At 36.6% G+C, this 14,014-nt stretch overlaps 2 protein-coding genes across 3 annotated transcripts; one reads left to right on the top strand and one right to left on the bottom strand.

The window, feature by feature from the left end:
• Positions 1-540: 540 nt before the first annotated feature.
• LOC131661841 (glutathione S-transferase DHAR3, chloroplastic-like) lies at positions 541-3,570 on the top strand. The gene is made up of 6 exons (XM_058931479.1): positions 541-850; positions 1,736-1,826; positions 1,970-2,113; positions 2,287-2,404; positions 2,503-2,643; positions 3,137-3,570. The coding sequence occupies exons 1-6, from the start codon at positions 637-639 to the stop codon at positions 3,221-3,223; spliced, it is 795 nt and encodes a 264-aa protein (XP_058787462.1). The 5' UTR covers positions 541-636; the 3' UTR covers positions 3,224-3,570.
• A 4,124-nt stretch (positions 3,571-7,694) lies between these two features.
• On the bottom strand, positions 7,695-12,886 carry LOC131661842 (TATA-box-binding protein-like). 2 transcript variants are annotated; one of them, XM_058931480.1, is made up of 10 exons: positions 12,562-12,886; positions 12,232-12,359; positions 11,961-12,048; positions 11,556-11,627; positions 10,743-10,793; positions 10,615-10,659; positions 10,408-10,500; positions 8,536-8,637; positions 8,371-8,444; positions 7,695-8,038 (listed from the first exon to the last, which is right to left on the bottom strand). In XM_058931480.1, the coding sequence occupies exons 2-10, from the start codon at positions 12,306-12,308 to the stop codon at positions 7,957-7,959; spliced, it is 684 nt and encodes a 227-aa protein (XP_058787463.1). In that variant the 5' UTR covers positions 12,309-12,359; positions 12,562-12,886; the 3' UTR covers positions 7,695-7,956. The 2 variants fall into 2 exon arrangements, with proteins under 2 accessions (XP_058787463.1, XP_058787464.1); XM_058931481.1 differs by having other exon boundaries at positions 7,695-8,035; positions 12,562-12,884.
• Positions 12,887-14,014: the final 1,128 nt, after the last annotated feature.

Raw genomic sequence — 14,014 nt, 5'->3', positions numbered from 1 at the left:
TTTATACGATGTTAATTTTATTTGTATAATTATTTGTAGAAATATTTTTCTCACTTGAGAATATAAATTATCAAGTATAATCGTTAAATTAAAATAAAATGTGATAATAAGATTTAAAGCAAATCTTCAAACCTACTCTTAAAGACAATATAATTTATTTCATATATAATCGAGTTGACTCATGAACCTAACGAGTCGAATTATGTATAATTTAAGTTCAGCTAATTTAGTTAACGAACTTAACTTTTAGCTCATACTCAGCTCATTTTGTTCATGAACCTAGTTCAACGATTTAATTTTTAAATCGAGTTTCGAACTATTTTCGAGTTAGTTTAGTTCAGTACCAACTCTAACAAAAACAGAAGAAATTTTTTATCAAATCAGTGGTGCGTGAGAAATCTATGGGATGGGGTGAGACAAACTCTAAATTTATGGTCAAATGAACAAAAAGTTTTAGGAAAAAAAAAAGCTTTCCTTTTATTATATTTACTTTATTTTAAAAATAAAATACTGTTTTTAATAGCCACGTTGTGGAAACGTGGTACGATGACACATAAACTTTCGCTCAAACAAAACACAACCTCATCATCAGCTTCATCTTCTATTCGAAGCTACAACCAAACGTAACCGTTTCCAATGTCCACCGTAAGAATTCAAGTTTCAGCGTGCGCTCTTTCCGCCACCGTCAACAACCTTCGTTATCGTCCAAACTACGTCGTTTCAACAAGCCGCTTCAACAACCATTTCAGCTTCAAACCCCTCAGAGTTTCAATGTCTTCCGTTCCTCCTTCCGAGCCCTTGGAAATTGCTGTCAAAGCTTCTATCACCTCACCCAACAAACTTGGAGACTGTAAAGAAACTTACCTATTCACTTTTTAATTTATTTTCAGCGTTACGCTTCTTTTTTGTTTTGTTTGATAGAGATTGAAATGAAATTTACATTTGAGACATTGATTGTATAGTTATTAGATAGAAGGAGCAGATTAATATGGTTATCATAATGTTTAGGAGCAAAGAGGAGAAACAGAAATCATGATGTATGATGTATCTAGACTTAATTTTTGTCCACATGCATTCTCAATTTTCACTGAGTTTGTCAATTTTTGTTTTAATTAGAAATTTTAATATTATGGTGATACAAGCTCAATTTTAGATTATTAGGTCATATGTTTGTGTGCAAGTGTTTAAGACAGTTTTCTCAAATAGCGGCTACAGCATTGTGGAATTTGAACAATCAACTATTGTTTCGTCCATAATACACAAGACTCTGATTGGTAAAAAATACTAGTTGATAAGCTAGCTGATAGTTTATTGCTGATGACTGGTAGCTTATAGCTGTTACACTATTGTCAATATGTTATTAAGTAAACTACTGTCAAATGGAAGCTATAGCACTCCAGTGTAGTGGAATTCGAACAAACAACTATTATTGTCTGCGATTTGCTATCGACGATACTAAGATTGAAGAAAAATTGTGTAGTTTCTCATGTCTGTAAAGTTTTGAGCTGATATTTACATGGAAGTTGAGTTATTGATATTCAAATTTCATATATTTTGTTTTAATTCTAGGATGTAGCTAATGGCTATAGAACAGCATTTGTCTTGGAATCATACAGAGTTAATTATGCATATATTCTCTATTTGAGAAAACAAAGAAGATTTATGTTTGCATTTGAGTCTTAAACTTGAAGTATCTATAATCGATTAGTGACCTTTTGTTGAATTTTTTATTCAGGCCCTTTTACCCAAAGGGTATTGCTGACCCTGGAGGAAAAACATTTACCTTACGAGAAGAAATTGGTGGATTTAAGGAACAAACCAGAATGGTTATCTTCTATTCCATTTCTGCGTGCTAAGTTTTTTTCCTCTATCTTTGAGAGTCACTTTTTTCATAAAACTCGATTGCTTACTGACCACAAGTCCACAATTTTTTCTATCATCGTCGTAAGAATTTGTTTTGGTGATTCAGGTTCCTTGAAATCAGCCCTGAAGGTAAAGTTCCTGTAATAAATATTGATGGGAAGTGGGTTCCTGATTCAGATGTAATCACACAAACATTGGAAGAGAAGTATCCTAGCCCACCATTGGTGACTCCACCAGAAAAGGCGACAGTGTATGTTTCTTGCTTATAAATTTCCTCAACTTTTGGTGATACTTTGAATCTAAAAATTTACCTATCTTACATGACTGAGTTTTTTGAAAAATGAATGGAAATTTTTTAATATTTACATAGCTATGTTAAATTTACTATGATCGTCTAATGTGTGCGGGTGTTTTTGTCTATAGTGGATCAAAGATCTTTTCTACATTTATTGGATTTCTCAAGAGCAAAGATCCCAATGATGGAACAGAACAAGCATTACTAAATGAACTAAGCTCCTTCAACGATTACCTAAAGGAAAATGTATGACTTTTTTTTTCCGTTGTCTTTCTGCATTTTGTCTGAGATTTTATCCCTATAAAACTTAAAATCTATGCATAATACTTCTTCTCACATCATAGGGTCCTTTTATCAATGGGAAAGACATATCTGCGGCTGACCTGTCACTTGGACCAAAGTTATACCATTTGGAGATTGCTTTAGGGCATTATAAGAAATGGGCAGTACCTGATTCACTTAACTTTTTGAAATCTTACTTGAAGGTACGCTCACGATAAAATACCCCCATCAACAATATCTATCATTTTCTTGTTCTTTTAGACTATTTTCAAATTTAGAATTGAATGCAGAATACTTCGTTAAGCCTATATTTATGATGCAGTTACATAAATGTGAATTGTTGATTAAATTTGTGGAAATGATGTTCAAAAGATGTTCTGCATTGTCTGTGCTTAATGATCATAGGCTAATTGGTGAAAATGCTTTATCAACAAGGAGAACGAAATTTGAAGTTTCTTCTGAGCTCTTACTTCAAATGTTTTCGATAATGTGCTTTGGCCTTTGAAAACCTTTTTCTTATATAAGTATAGAAACTTTGGCCCAAGTCCGGTTTTGCAATTTTGTACTTTTTCCTCAATACTCAAACGTATGGCAGAAGCCCTTTTGTGCAATTACTGATTACTGAAGGGACGCTGCACAACAGTCCCAGCTGGTAAAATACCAAATTTGCTATAGCTAACAATGTTGAACATACAGGATATTTTCTCGAGGGAATCATTCATCAACACGCGTGCACAGCCGGAGGATGTCATTGAAGGTTGGCGTCCTAAAGTGGAGGGTTGATAATATCCTCTCATGCTACTCTTTTCTTTCACTTGCCTGAGACTCTTTAAGTTACATCCAACTCTAGTTGAGTATATATTCAGCAGCATTCCAATATAGAGTTGAATACCAATATCACTCTGCGCCATGAACCAAAGCATAATTGTTGTTTTATAGTTGGCCACAGATTGTAACATGTTAGGGAGAGGCCAAGAAGACTGCATGTAGAGCGAAATAGTTGGCATTCTGCAAATAGAAACTACAATTGCATCCTTAAATTATTGCTGCACTATGTAAGAAATAATTGTGGTTGGAATTGGGTTGATGTGCCATTGAACTTGATCTTAAATAAAGAGGACTTTCCTTAACCTACCCTCAACATCAGTTTATTGGTCCGAATTTCATTTCTCATGTTTGAGCTCAATCTCCATGCATGACCTAGCCTATGTTTGGCTTTTGATGGAAATTGCACGTTTCACAAAAGTTACAACTAGTAGCTTCTCAATATTGCGGTGCAATTGGCTTTAGACGTGCGCTAGCGGTATACCACCGCTTTACCAAACACACGCTACTTTTAAGTCAAATTTTGGGATTTTATATAACAATAAATAAAAATTAGGATTGTATTAGAGCAAGTTTGAAGTTGCATTTTTCAACTACTTCGAACTCTGAGTGAGATCTGTTGTTAGATTCTTAAAAATAAGGTTTATGTGCAATGTGGTAGATATGGCAATTTTTATGTAAGGAAAAGACAAAAAAGGAAGGAGAGAGAACATGATAATTGTTAGTTTTGCTGCACATGGGTTATTACAGCTGGCTCACAGCTGGCAGCCTGTGAGTGGAGGAAGGGTCCTAGGAATCAGAATAAATGATTGGAGCTGCTGGTGGTTAGGGTACGCAGAAATTAGTAGTGGATATCCCACTTGGGAGAGCCAAGGCCTCTCTAAGAGCCTCTTTTACTTTTTCTATCTTTCTGCCAATTTTCTACAGCATACTACTTTTGTTTGTAACCCTAGATCCCATTTGAACTCTAGAGAAATTCAAATAAAAGTCAGTCTTTTCTTATATTATTCTGTTTCTGTTAATTTCCCTATTTAGATATTAAATTGATCCTATCAATTTGGTATCTAGAGCCTTGGTTTCATTACACAGTGAATGGTCATTCCTAGAAGCATCATGGAAAACAGAGTTGACACGATTGAAGAGAGGATGAACAATTTTGAAGGAACTATGGAACAAATTCGTCAACTGATTGTAGAGCAACAAACACGACCGCAGGTCACAGTGGAGCAGATTAGGCAGTTGATTCAAGAGCAACCTGCTCGGAATCAAAGGCGACATGGTAGACCACGTGGGCGGAGTTACGAGGACGACGGAGAGGATGAAGGAAGCAATGGCAATACGATTTCGCGAGAATCGCAACCACGACATTGTCGTCATGGTGGTGGAAGTGGATCCGATTTTTTTGGAAACAGACGAAGGTTAGAGATCCCAATTTTTAAGGGAGAAGATGCGTATGGTTGGCTCGTACGCGTTGAGAGGTATTTTCAGCTGAATGGGGTAAGAGTTCGTGACAAATTGGATACGGTGGTGTTGGCGATGAAAGACAAGGCCTTAAATTGGTATCACTGGTGGGAGGAGCAGACACCACTAAGGACGTGGGAAGAATTTAAGGTAGCTGTTATGAAAAGGTTTCAACCGAGACCCTTACATAATCCGATGGGACCTTTGTTGAGTTTGGGGAAGAAGGGTACAGTGGTGGAGTACATGGAAGAGTTTGAGATGATGGTGGCTCCATTGAGAAGGGAGGAGAGAGTTATGTCAGATTCTATTTTTTTGAAGGGAGTGAAGGAGGAAAAAGATGAGGTGTTCAATAAGAAAAACAGTTCATGGAGAGACAAAGGGGGAACTCTAAGGATCAAGGATCCTGGAGATTTTGGGGGATATAGGAAGGAGGAAGAAAGGACCAATAATGGAGGAAATGAGAAATCTAAGGGTAGGGGACAGAACCCTGCAGAACGGGAGGAAGGCAGTAAGAAGGGATTTTGTTTTAAATGTGGGGACAAAGGGAATAGAGAGCACATTTGTAAATTCAAGCATATGAGTTTAAAATTGTGTGCCAATAGCAATGATGAAGATGAAAAGGAAAGGGAGGTGGAATTTCAACAAGAAAAGATTGAGAAAGTGGTTGAAAAGTTGAAAACTATGCAGCTATCCATGCAAAGTAGGGAGGGATTCACTTCAAATAAATCTTTCAAGGTATGGGTGACAGTGGAGGATAAGAAGTTGGTGACCTTGATTGATTCAAGGGCAACCAACAACTTTATTAACTCAAGGTTAGTGGAACAGTGGAGGTTTAAGGTAGTGGACACCCCCACTTATGCCATTGAAGTGGAAAATGGAGAAAAAGTCACAAATCAAGGGATTTGTGAAGGACTGAAGTTTCAAATGCAAGGTAGCATGATCAAGGCACTAAATGATGAAGACATGGGTTTTTATTTACAACCCTTGGAGAATCACACAGTTGTGGACCCACCTGAAGAAAAAATAGGGGAGGAAGTGTTAAATTCCTTTGAAGAGGTGTTATATTTGGTTATAGAATTGCCTCTTATGAGAGAATATGACCCTGGCATTAGGCTCCAAGCTGAGGCTGCAATACCAAATTTCATACCATATAGGTATCCCTTCTATCAACAAAATAAAATTGAGAAGATAGTGGGAGTCATGCTCCAAGCTGAGATCATCCGACACATCACCAGTCCCTTTTCTAGCCCGGTTTTGTTGGTCAAAAAGAAGGGTGGAGGATGGAGATTCTACACAGATTATATTGAAGGGTTACCTAAGGTTCAAGGGGTAGCTACTGTGATGGTAGTAGTGGATAGGCTCAGAAAATATGTTCATTTTCTCCCAGTCAGTCATCCCTACACAGCCAAGAGAATTGCTGAATTATTCATTCAAGAAGTGGTCAGATTACATGGTTTTCCCTATTACATTGTTTCTGACAGGGACAAGGTATTCCTAAGCAATTTCTGGGCTGATCTGTTCAAACTAGCAGGCAGTAAGTTGAAGTACAGCAGTGCCTATCACCCCCAATCTAATGGGCAGACTGAAGTGGTGGATAGGTGTTTAGAAACCTATTTGAGATGTGTAACTGGTCTGAAGCCTAAAGAATGGCCTAAATGGCTAGCTTGGGCTGAATATTGGTATCATACCAATTACCATGCCTTTTTGACGACTGCACCTTTTGAGGCCTTATATGGTAGGGCACCACCTGTGTTAATAAGAGGAGACACACCTTTTTATGCTGTGGATGAATTTAACAAATTGACAGCTGCAAGAAATGTTATGCTGAGGGAGTTACAAGATCAGTTGCTTAGAGCTCTAGATGTGATGAGACGCCAGGCCAATAAGCATAGAAGGGAGGTTGAGTATGAAGTAGGAGAAAAGGTGTCCTTGAAGATACAACCTTATAAGATGAAGAAGTTGGCTAAGAGAGTGAATCAAAAACTTAGCCCTAGGTACTATGGCCCTTATGGAATGTTGCAAAGGATAGGGGCAGTAGCTTATAAACTGAAGCTACCTGAAGACACTAGGGCACACCCAGTTCTCCATGCTTCTTTTTTGAAGAAAACTGTCTCATCTTCTCGGGAATCACAGCCCCTGCCAGCTTGTATGAATGAGGAGTGGCACTTAGAACCTCCTCCTGAGAAGATGATAGTTTCTAGGAGAAGTGAGCAGGGAGAGATAGAGGTTTTGGTAAAATGGAAGAACCTGCCCAACGTCGAAAATTCGTGGGAATTAAGAAACAAGATAGGAGCAGAATTTCCAAACATTCTCCTTGAGGTCAAGGAGAGTTTTGAAGGGGGGAGAATTGGTAGATATGGCAATTTTTATGTAAGGAAAAGACAAAAAAGGAAGGAGAGAGAACATGATAATTGTTAGTTTTGCTGCACATGGGTTATTACAGCTGGCTCACAGCTGGTAGCCTGTGAGTGGAGGAAGGGTCCTAGGAATCAGAATAAATGATTGGAGCTGCTGGTGGTTAGGGTACGCAGAAATTAGTAGTGGATATCCCACTTGGGAGAGCCAAGGCCTCTCTAAGAGCCTCTTTTACTTTTTCTATCTTTCTGCCAATTTTCTACAGCATACTACTTTTGTTTGTAACCCTAGATCCCATTTGAACTCTAGAGAAATTCAAATAAAAGTCAGTCTTTTCTTATATTATTCTGTTTATGTTAATTTCCCTATTTAGATATTAAATTGATCCTATCACAATGTAACAATTTCAAATGTGAAACACGATTATAAGTCCTTACCTCATGTTTTTTACAGGAATAGCTTCATTTTCAATTATGAAACATGATAATAAGTCCTTACCTCTTATTTTTGACAAAAATAGCTTGTCAATATTGTCTTTCTCAATTAAATTCTGAATTAATAAGAAATGGATGGATAGTATAAAAAGAGATGACATTGGTAAAAAGAACCCATATCGACCAGGTAACAACAAACTATAGGTTTTCATATTCCTATTTGGCAACTGAACATTGATAATTGCTAAATCATCATCTGCTGTTTCAAGCCTAACATTACCCAAAGGAATAAACTTAAATTTTTACAAGAGAAAAAGTAAAACCAATAAGTCATATTTCCCTTCCAATCTAAAACCTTTATAAAACTAGAAAATCGCTTTCCTATTTGCAGGGGATTATACAAATAACAGTCAACAATATGGTTCTTCACACATCTAATTTTTAGTGTACAGATTGATCAAGCCCGTGCGACAGACAACCTTTGCAGCCAGAAAACCTCGCTCTTGAACTTGACGATGATCTGTGGTTGGTGGCAAATATCCAAAGTCATTAGAACTCAAGATATATATTTCATGACAAACACATAACCAATTGATCAAATTATCTACACAATATACATTATACAATACCAAGAAAAATGTTCACAAGAAACATGCATTTTAGTTTACTTTTGCAGATACATGTTTTTAACATCAGCACCATCTTTCCATTAAAAAATTGATGGCCAAGTCTTATGTGCAGTTACAAACTGACAGCTGATGGAAGAAAGCAAAACAAAAGTACAGTGATTTGTGATTTGTTCACGAATATTCACTACCAATTGAAAAGGTAACTGAAATAGAGCTACATCCATACCATTGTTCGTTTTTTCTGAACCCAGTAAGCACGGGATATATATTCTCAAAGGCTGTGTAAATCTCACTTCTCAACTATAGAAAGGAAATGAAAACATTAGTCAAATAAGTCAGAAAAATAACCAAAGATAAAATAACATAGGAATATCTCAAGATCATGCATTACCTTGGTTCCTTTCAGATAAACTTTTCCAGAATCAAATATATATAAGACTATATTTGGTTGCTTCATTTGGTAGATTAGCCATGGAAATAACTCTGGGTTATACTACAACAGGAACAAACAAGCAAGTTCAATATGTGTTTATCATCCCTTAAAGTTCTAGTATGGAATAAATTTAGAAACCAACTGCACTTGCGCAGACACAATGGAAAATGGCTCTTTACATCTAGTACTTTTTAACTTTACCATACAAAAGCATCATAACTGAAAATACTCTTCAACTAGTTCCTCCCATTCTAGTTCAGTAAATTTTAAAAGCTTTGTAACATAAGTATATGACTCAGGAAATTCTTTGATACTATGAAATTTTGTTAGGTACCGGTGCGGCAGTGCCCTGTAGGTCGAATTAATTAATTATTTTTAAAATAATTAAATATAAAAATTGACATGGTACTGCATGGTTGGAAGGTGGATACACACCCAACCCAACAAAACTAGAGTGTGGGAGTATTCAGCTGTGAAAAAAATGTGTTTTGCAGTAAAAATCTCTAGGTCAAGGCACCTTTTAACTTGATAAAAAAAAAGGAATAATGGTTGTTTGACTCTCATCAAAATAAGGATTGGTTTTGCACTACTTAGCACCCATTCTTCAGATTGAAGGCATGTCCAACAACACCGATACGTGTGGTTACAATCAATTGGTTCCCTTTTCTCAAGTTATTACCGGTGTCCTCGCGTTTTCGTGTTTGTGAATAGTAGGTTTTGCATCTATACTATTCAAATATATGTTTCCATAGTTAGAACTGTTGGGAAATAACTGAATCAAAACCATATAAGAAAAACCAAATTCTTAATGTCAGATCAGAGTTCCAAACTGGTATTTTTAATCTAAGTTTGTTAAACTTTTAACTTAGAGCAGTTTGAAAACCGAGCTGGGAGCCACTAAACATCCACCATTACTAAACTGAACATTTCACACAAATCCCAAATCAACTCGGTATAGTTAGCCTCGGTATGCAAAATCAAACCCTAATTATCCTTGAAGAACCTTGATCACACCATCTCCTTATTTACGAACACTAAATTCAAAACCCCCAACTCTAATCTAGACATCTTCACTGGCACAAACTCTAGTGCTTTATTCATCAAACAATATGGAGGCTCGCCTCTGCATGCAAAGGGGTAGTTTTACACATACTCACTAAGGGTGAAGAGGGTTAATTTGAAAGCAAAGAGAGCTTGTCTCATAGATTAATGAAGCAGTAGGGTTTGTGCAAGTGAAGATGAAGGGTGCGATTAAAGCACATTGAGGATAATTGGCTCAACTTTGCATACTAAGGCTAAATGCAATGAGTCGATATGGCATTTTGCATGAAACATTCGATTTAGTAACCGATGTTTAGTGGCTTTCAGTTCTGTTCACGAACTGCACCGTGTCTAATAATAGTCCTTTGTAGAATACTTGAGAATGAGGTATATAATTAAAAGAAACACACAAAAATCATGCAAAATGATAATGACAATGATAAGTATTGTTAGGCTTGTGGTAAAATAAAACTCACCAAAAGCCTCTACATGCCCTAATAAGATTCTTAAAAATAATTAATTCAAAGAAACGCATAAAAATCATGTGAAAAGAAAATAAGAATTGTTGTTATGCTTGTGTTAAAATAAAACTCACCAAAGGCCTAAACATGCCCTAACAAGATTTTTTTTATAAAAAATCATCATATAATTGACAACAGTCTATATAATAATCATGCTCCAAGAGGACCAGAAACAGGTATTAATTAGTACGAAAATTTGTTGTCAAGACCAGTTTCCGATTAAATTCGCCAGGTGAAACAGAAAATGATGGCTTCATTTTGTACTTACACTAGTGCAAGAGACATGGGAATTAGCAAGACGCTCAAGCCTTATGGGGAACTTGACATCACATGATCCAACAATTTCTTGAATCTTAAAATCCTAAAGCACAATACAAAAGGAATTAATCAATGACCAAACACTGAGGAAAATGTTAAACAATTTAAGGTGAAGCAGTTTTATTGGAGATAATGCAATATGTAAGAGCAGTTGTACCTTAAATTTAGCTGGGAAGCCCATCTTCCGAATAATTGCTACAAACTGAAGGAGACAGAAAAGTATGAAGCTTTAATATACAAGATGAAAAACAAATGAGCTTAGAAAAGAAAAGAACATTAGTATACCTTACTTGCCGCCAATTTTGACTGGCTCTCACTCTTAGCTCCAGTACAGACCTAACCGTGGCAGTTAAATTTAAAAAAGCTTAAGAAACATGTATCCACTACAAGCAACATGCTAAAGTAATGCTATTGTCAGAGTAGTAATAGACGTCCTTCAAAAATAAAATAAGAAAATAAAAATGGATCCTACTGTAAATTCTGCAACTATATTACAAACACCAATAATGCTAAATGTGTGGGAAAAGCACAGATCTGTTAGAGTTAACAAACATAACATTCAATTGGCATAAGTAGTGAAAGTGTCTGCCCAATGATCTCATCAGCATAGTTAACTAAAACAAAGTATTGGAAAATGGGATTCAATAACAGAACCATGCAACAACAAATTAGTTTACAATTTTGCGTAAGTATTATCAGGGACAAATGATGGAAATGACAAGTATCCACCTCAGTCACGGATGCCTCCTCATCCCTCCTAAATTTGTAGGACTGTAATTGCAGTAGAATAGAATTCCTGTTATTCAAGGAGAATTCTTTTTTTGGATCAATTAGCCTAGTGGCTGGAATTCACCCTTTTTTTAAGGTGAACAAGTAGGATGTTGCGGGTTCAAACCCGCGCCCCTACATTTGATGTCTCTGCACAGCTACCAACTGGCTGGCTTAACGGGACATTCAAGCACAATTCTAGTGATAGTGATATGTGCCTTGATTCTGACACCAAAAATATATCAACCAAGCACTAGTTGGTTGTGAAACTGTATCTTACGATATCGTCAAAACTATGTAGAAATGCCAAAAGCAATAAAAGGAACATACCATAATTCCAGAAGAACTGATTTGTGCTTTTGATTCTGGTGCCTTGATCCTCATACTCACAGAAGGATGACGCTGCAAAGATTCGAATCACAAACTTCAGCACTTCAGACAAATGATCAACTAGCATGACAAAATATCAAGCATGTAATTATTTATTATTGATTTCAGATGACAAAATTGTAGTGCATAAGTGATTGACATCAATGGTAATGCTGATAAAAAATCTTATATGTCAACCAAACTTTTCCAAATCACATAGAAACAATGAAATTTTTGAAGAAAAAAGCAAGATGACAAAACTCCAAAACTGAACAAAAACTAAACAAAAACATAATCAACCTACATCGAACTTGGGATTCAAAAACAAGACAATATGTCGCGCACAACTTAGTAAACAATACTTACCTGGGGATTGTACTCTGCAGTAGGAGCTTGAAGCTTAATGGATTTAAGGTCCAACTTACAACCCAAATTGACAGTTGACACAACATTTCTGGCAATACAAATAGTATACATTCTTAGATATTATCAAGCACGCACAAGTAATCAATATGAACATGCCCATTAAAACTCACTCCCAGAGGCTTTGATGACTTAGATTTATTTATTGGGAAAGAGGAGCTAAAAAGTACATGAATTTGTATGCTGTGAAAAATACAGAAAACTAGTTACTCACATAATGGTAGGCATAATCCCAGAAGGATGCTTTTCTGGATTCACAGATTGGTTCTCTTCCAATCCTTGGTCAGCCATTTGACGATACTTCTTTTGTATGCTATGCTTCAAAACCTCACTGTCACAAAGCTGAAAATCAATAATAACCATAATGTTACACGTTTAGTCAGTAACAAAATATGAATCTTTAAAGAAAAAAATTCAAAAACAAAGAAAATTTCGCATGATCAGATACACAAAAAATTGGGAGATAGCTCGGAATGACTAATAAGAAATCGTGGTTATATAGAATTTACTATGGTTATTGATAAGCGTGTAATGGATAACAGACCTTGTGGTGGCGAGAGGTAAGAACTAGGGTTTAGAAGAGGTTGTGAATGCAAGAGCGAGGAAACTTGTGTATACGTTTGAATCGAACCGGAGAGGATACAGAGGCGAGGCGAGACGAGCCGGAGGCAAGCGACGGCGTGACAGAGGCGAGCTATATATGGAGGCGAGACGGTGAGGACAAAGACAAACTAGTGCGTGAGAGATGCGTGATGGTGACACGACGCCGGCGGTGGAACAGCGTGAAAGAAGGAAGAGGACTAACAACTAAGGTGGTGGTGAGTGAGAAGTGATTTTTCTTTTCTTTTTTCATTAGAAAAAGCTAGGTTTTTTTTATAGCAACAAAGTTAACTCATGTTATTGATTAAAAGAGTTTCAATACAAGGAGAGATTCAATTAACGGTATTATGCCTAGATCTAGAGTTGGTCGTCTTCGTTAACGAGTGGACAATTATATTCGTTTAACGCTTAATAAACTTTATCTTAAAGTTGGGAAAAGAGAGAGAGAGAGAGAGAGAGAGACAAATGCTTAATAGACATAACATTAAGACTAAACTCAGAGTTACCTGTCTAGAGTGGGTGGCTTGAACCACCACTTAGGAATCGCTTTTGAAATTTACATGATTCAAATTCATCTCGATAGCGCTTAGTATAGCTTCTTTTAAAGTCAGAGCTTCTGCTTCTATAATGGATAGAAAATCAAAGTCCCAAGCTACTCCAGCTGTGTCAAACCCACCCATATTATTTCTAACACACCATCCCCCATTGGTGGTTCTAAGATGATTGTTGAAACCCTCGTCAATATTATACTTCACATACCTTTCGCATGGCGATTTCCAAGCTGTCAGATTGGGCTGGGCATTATCAATCTCTGTAGTTTCACGAGCCAAGAACCAATCATCCCAATTGTAATACGCTTGTAATCCTAGCTTCATAACTTCCATCCGCTCATCATTCTAGACGATATTATTCCTATTCCTCCAAAGCATCTTTATTATAACAGCAAATTTACCAGCTTTCCTCCAGTCCTTTTTTTTACAAATATCAAGTATAAGGGATTTAGCATCATTGGATGAGTGTAATCGAGGGTGCCATAATATACCACAAACTATCTCAGTCACTTTCGACCCTTCTATGTTCCTAGTTTGACTGGAAGTTCCCCACAGCCTATATCCAAACCTCACACTACTCTCCATTTTGCTCATTCTTCCAAATCATACCATCTTCAACCACTTCCCCCACCATGGAGATACATAAGATGTCTTCAGCCACTACAAGATCAAACACGGAGGTTATAACAAGAACATCCCATTATTTAGTATTAGGAAGCATAAGATTTTGAACATAAAGATCATACACACCTTGCATTTAGGGCCCTCCTAAGCAACCTTCTTTTGTGCCCCACAATCAAGGCTCGTGCATGACCTTAATTTTACTTCCATCACCAATACTCCACC

This window comes from Vicia villosa, linkage group LG3 (genome assembly GCF_029867415.1).
Source record: "Vicia villosa cultivar HV-30 ecotype Madison, WI linkage group LG3, Vvil1.0, whole genome shotgun sequence".
NCBI lineage: Eukaryota > Viridiplantae > Streptophyta > Magnoliopsida > Fabales > Fabaceae > Vicia > Vicia villosa.
This window is presented reverse-complemented; position numbering and strand designations above follow the sequence as displayed.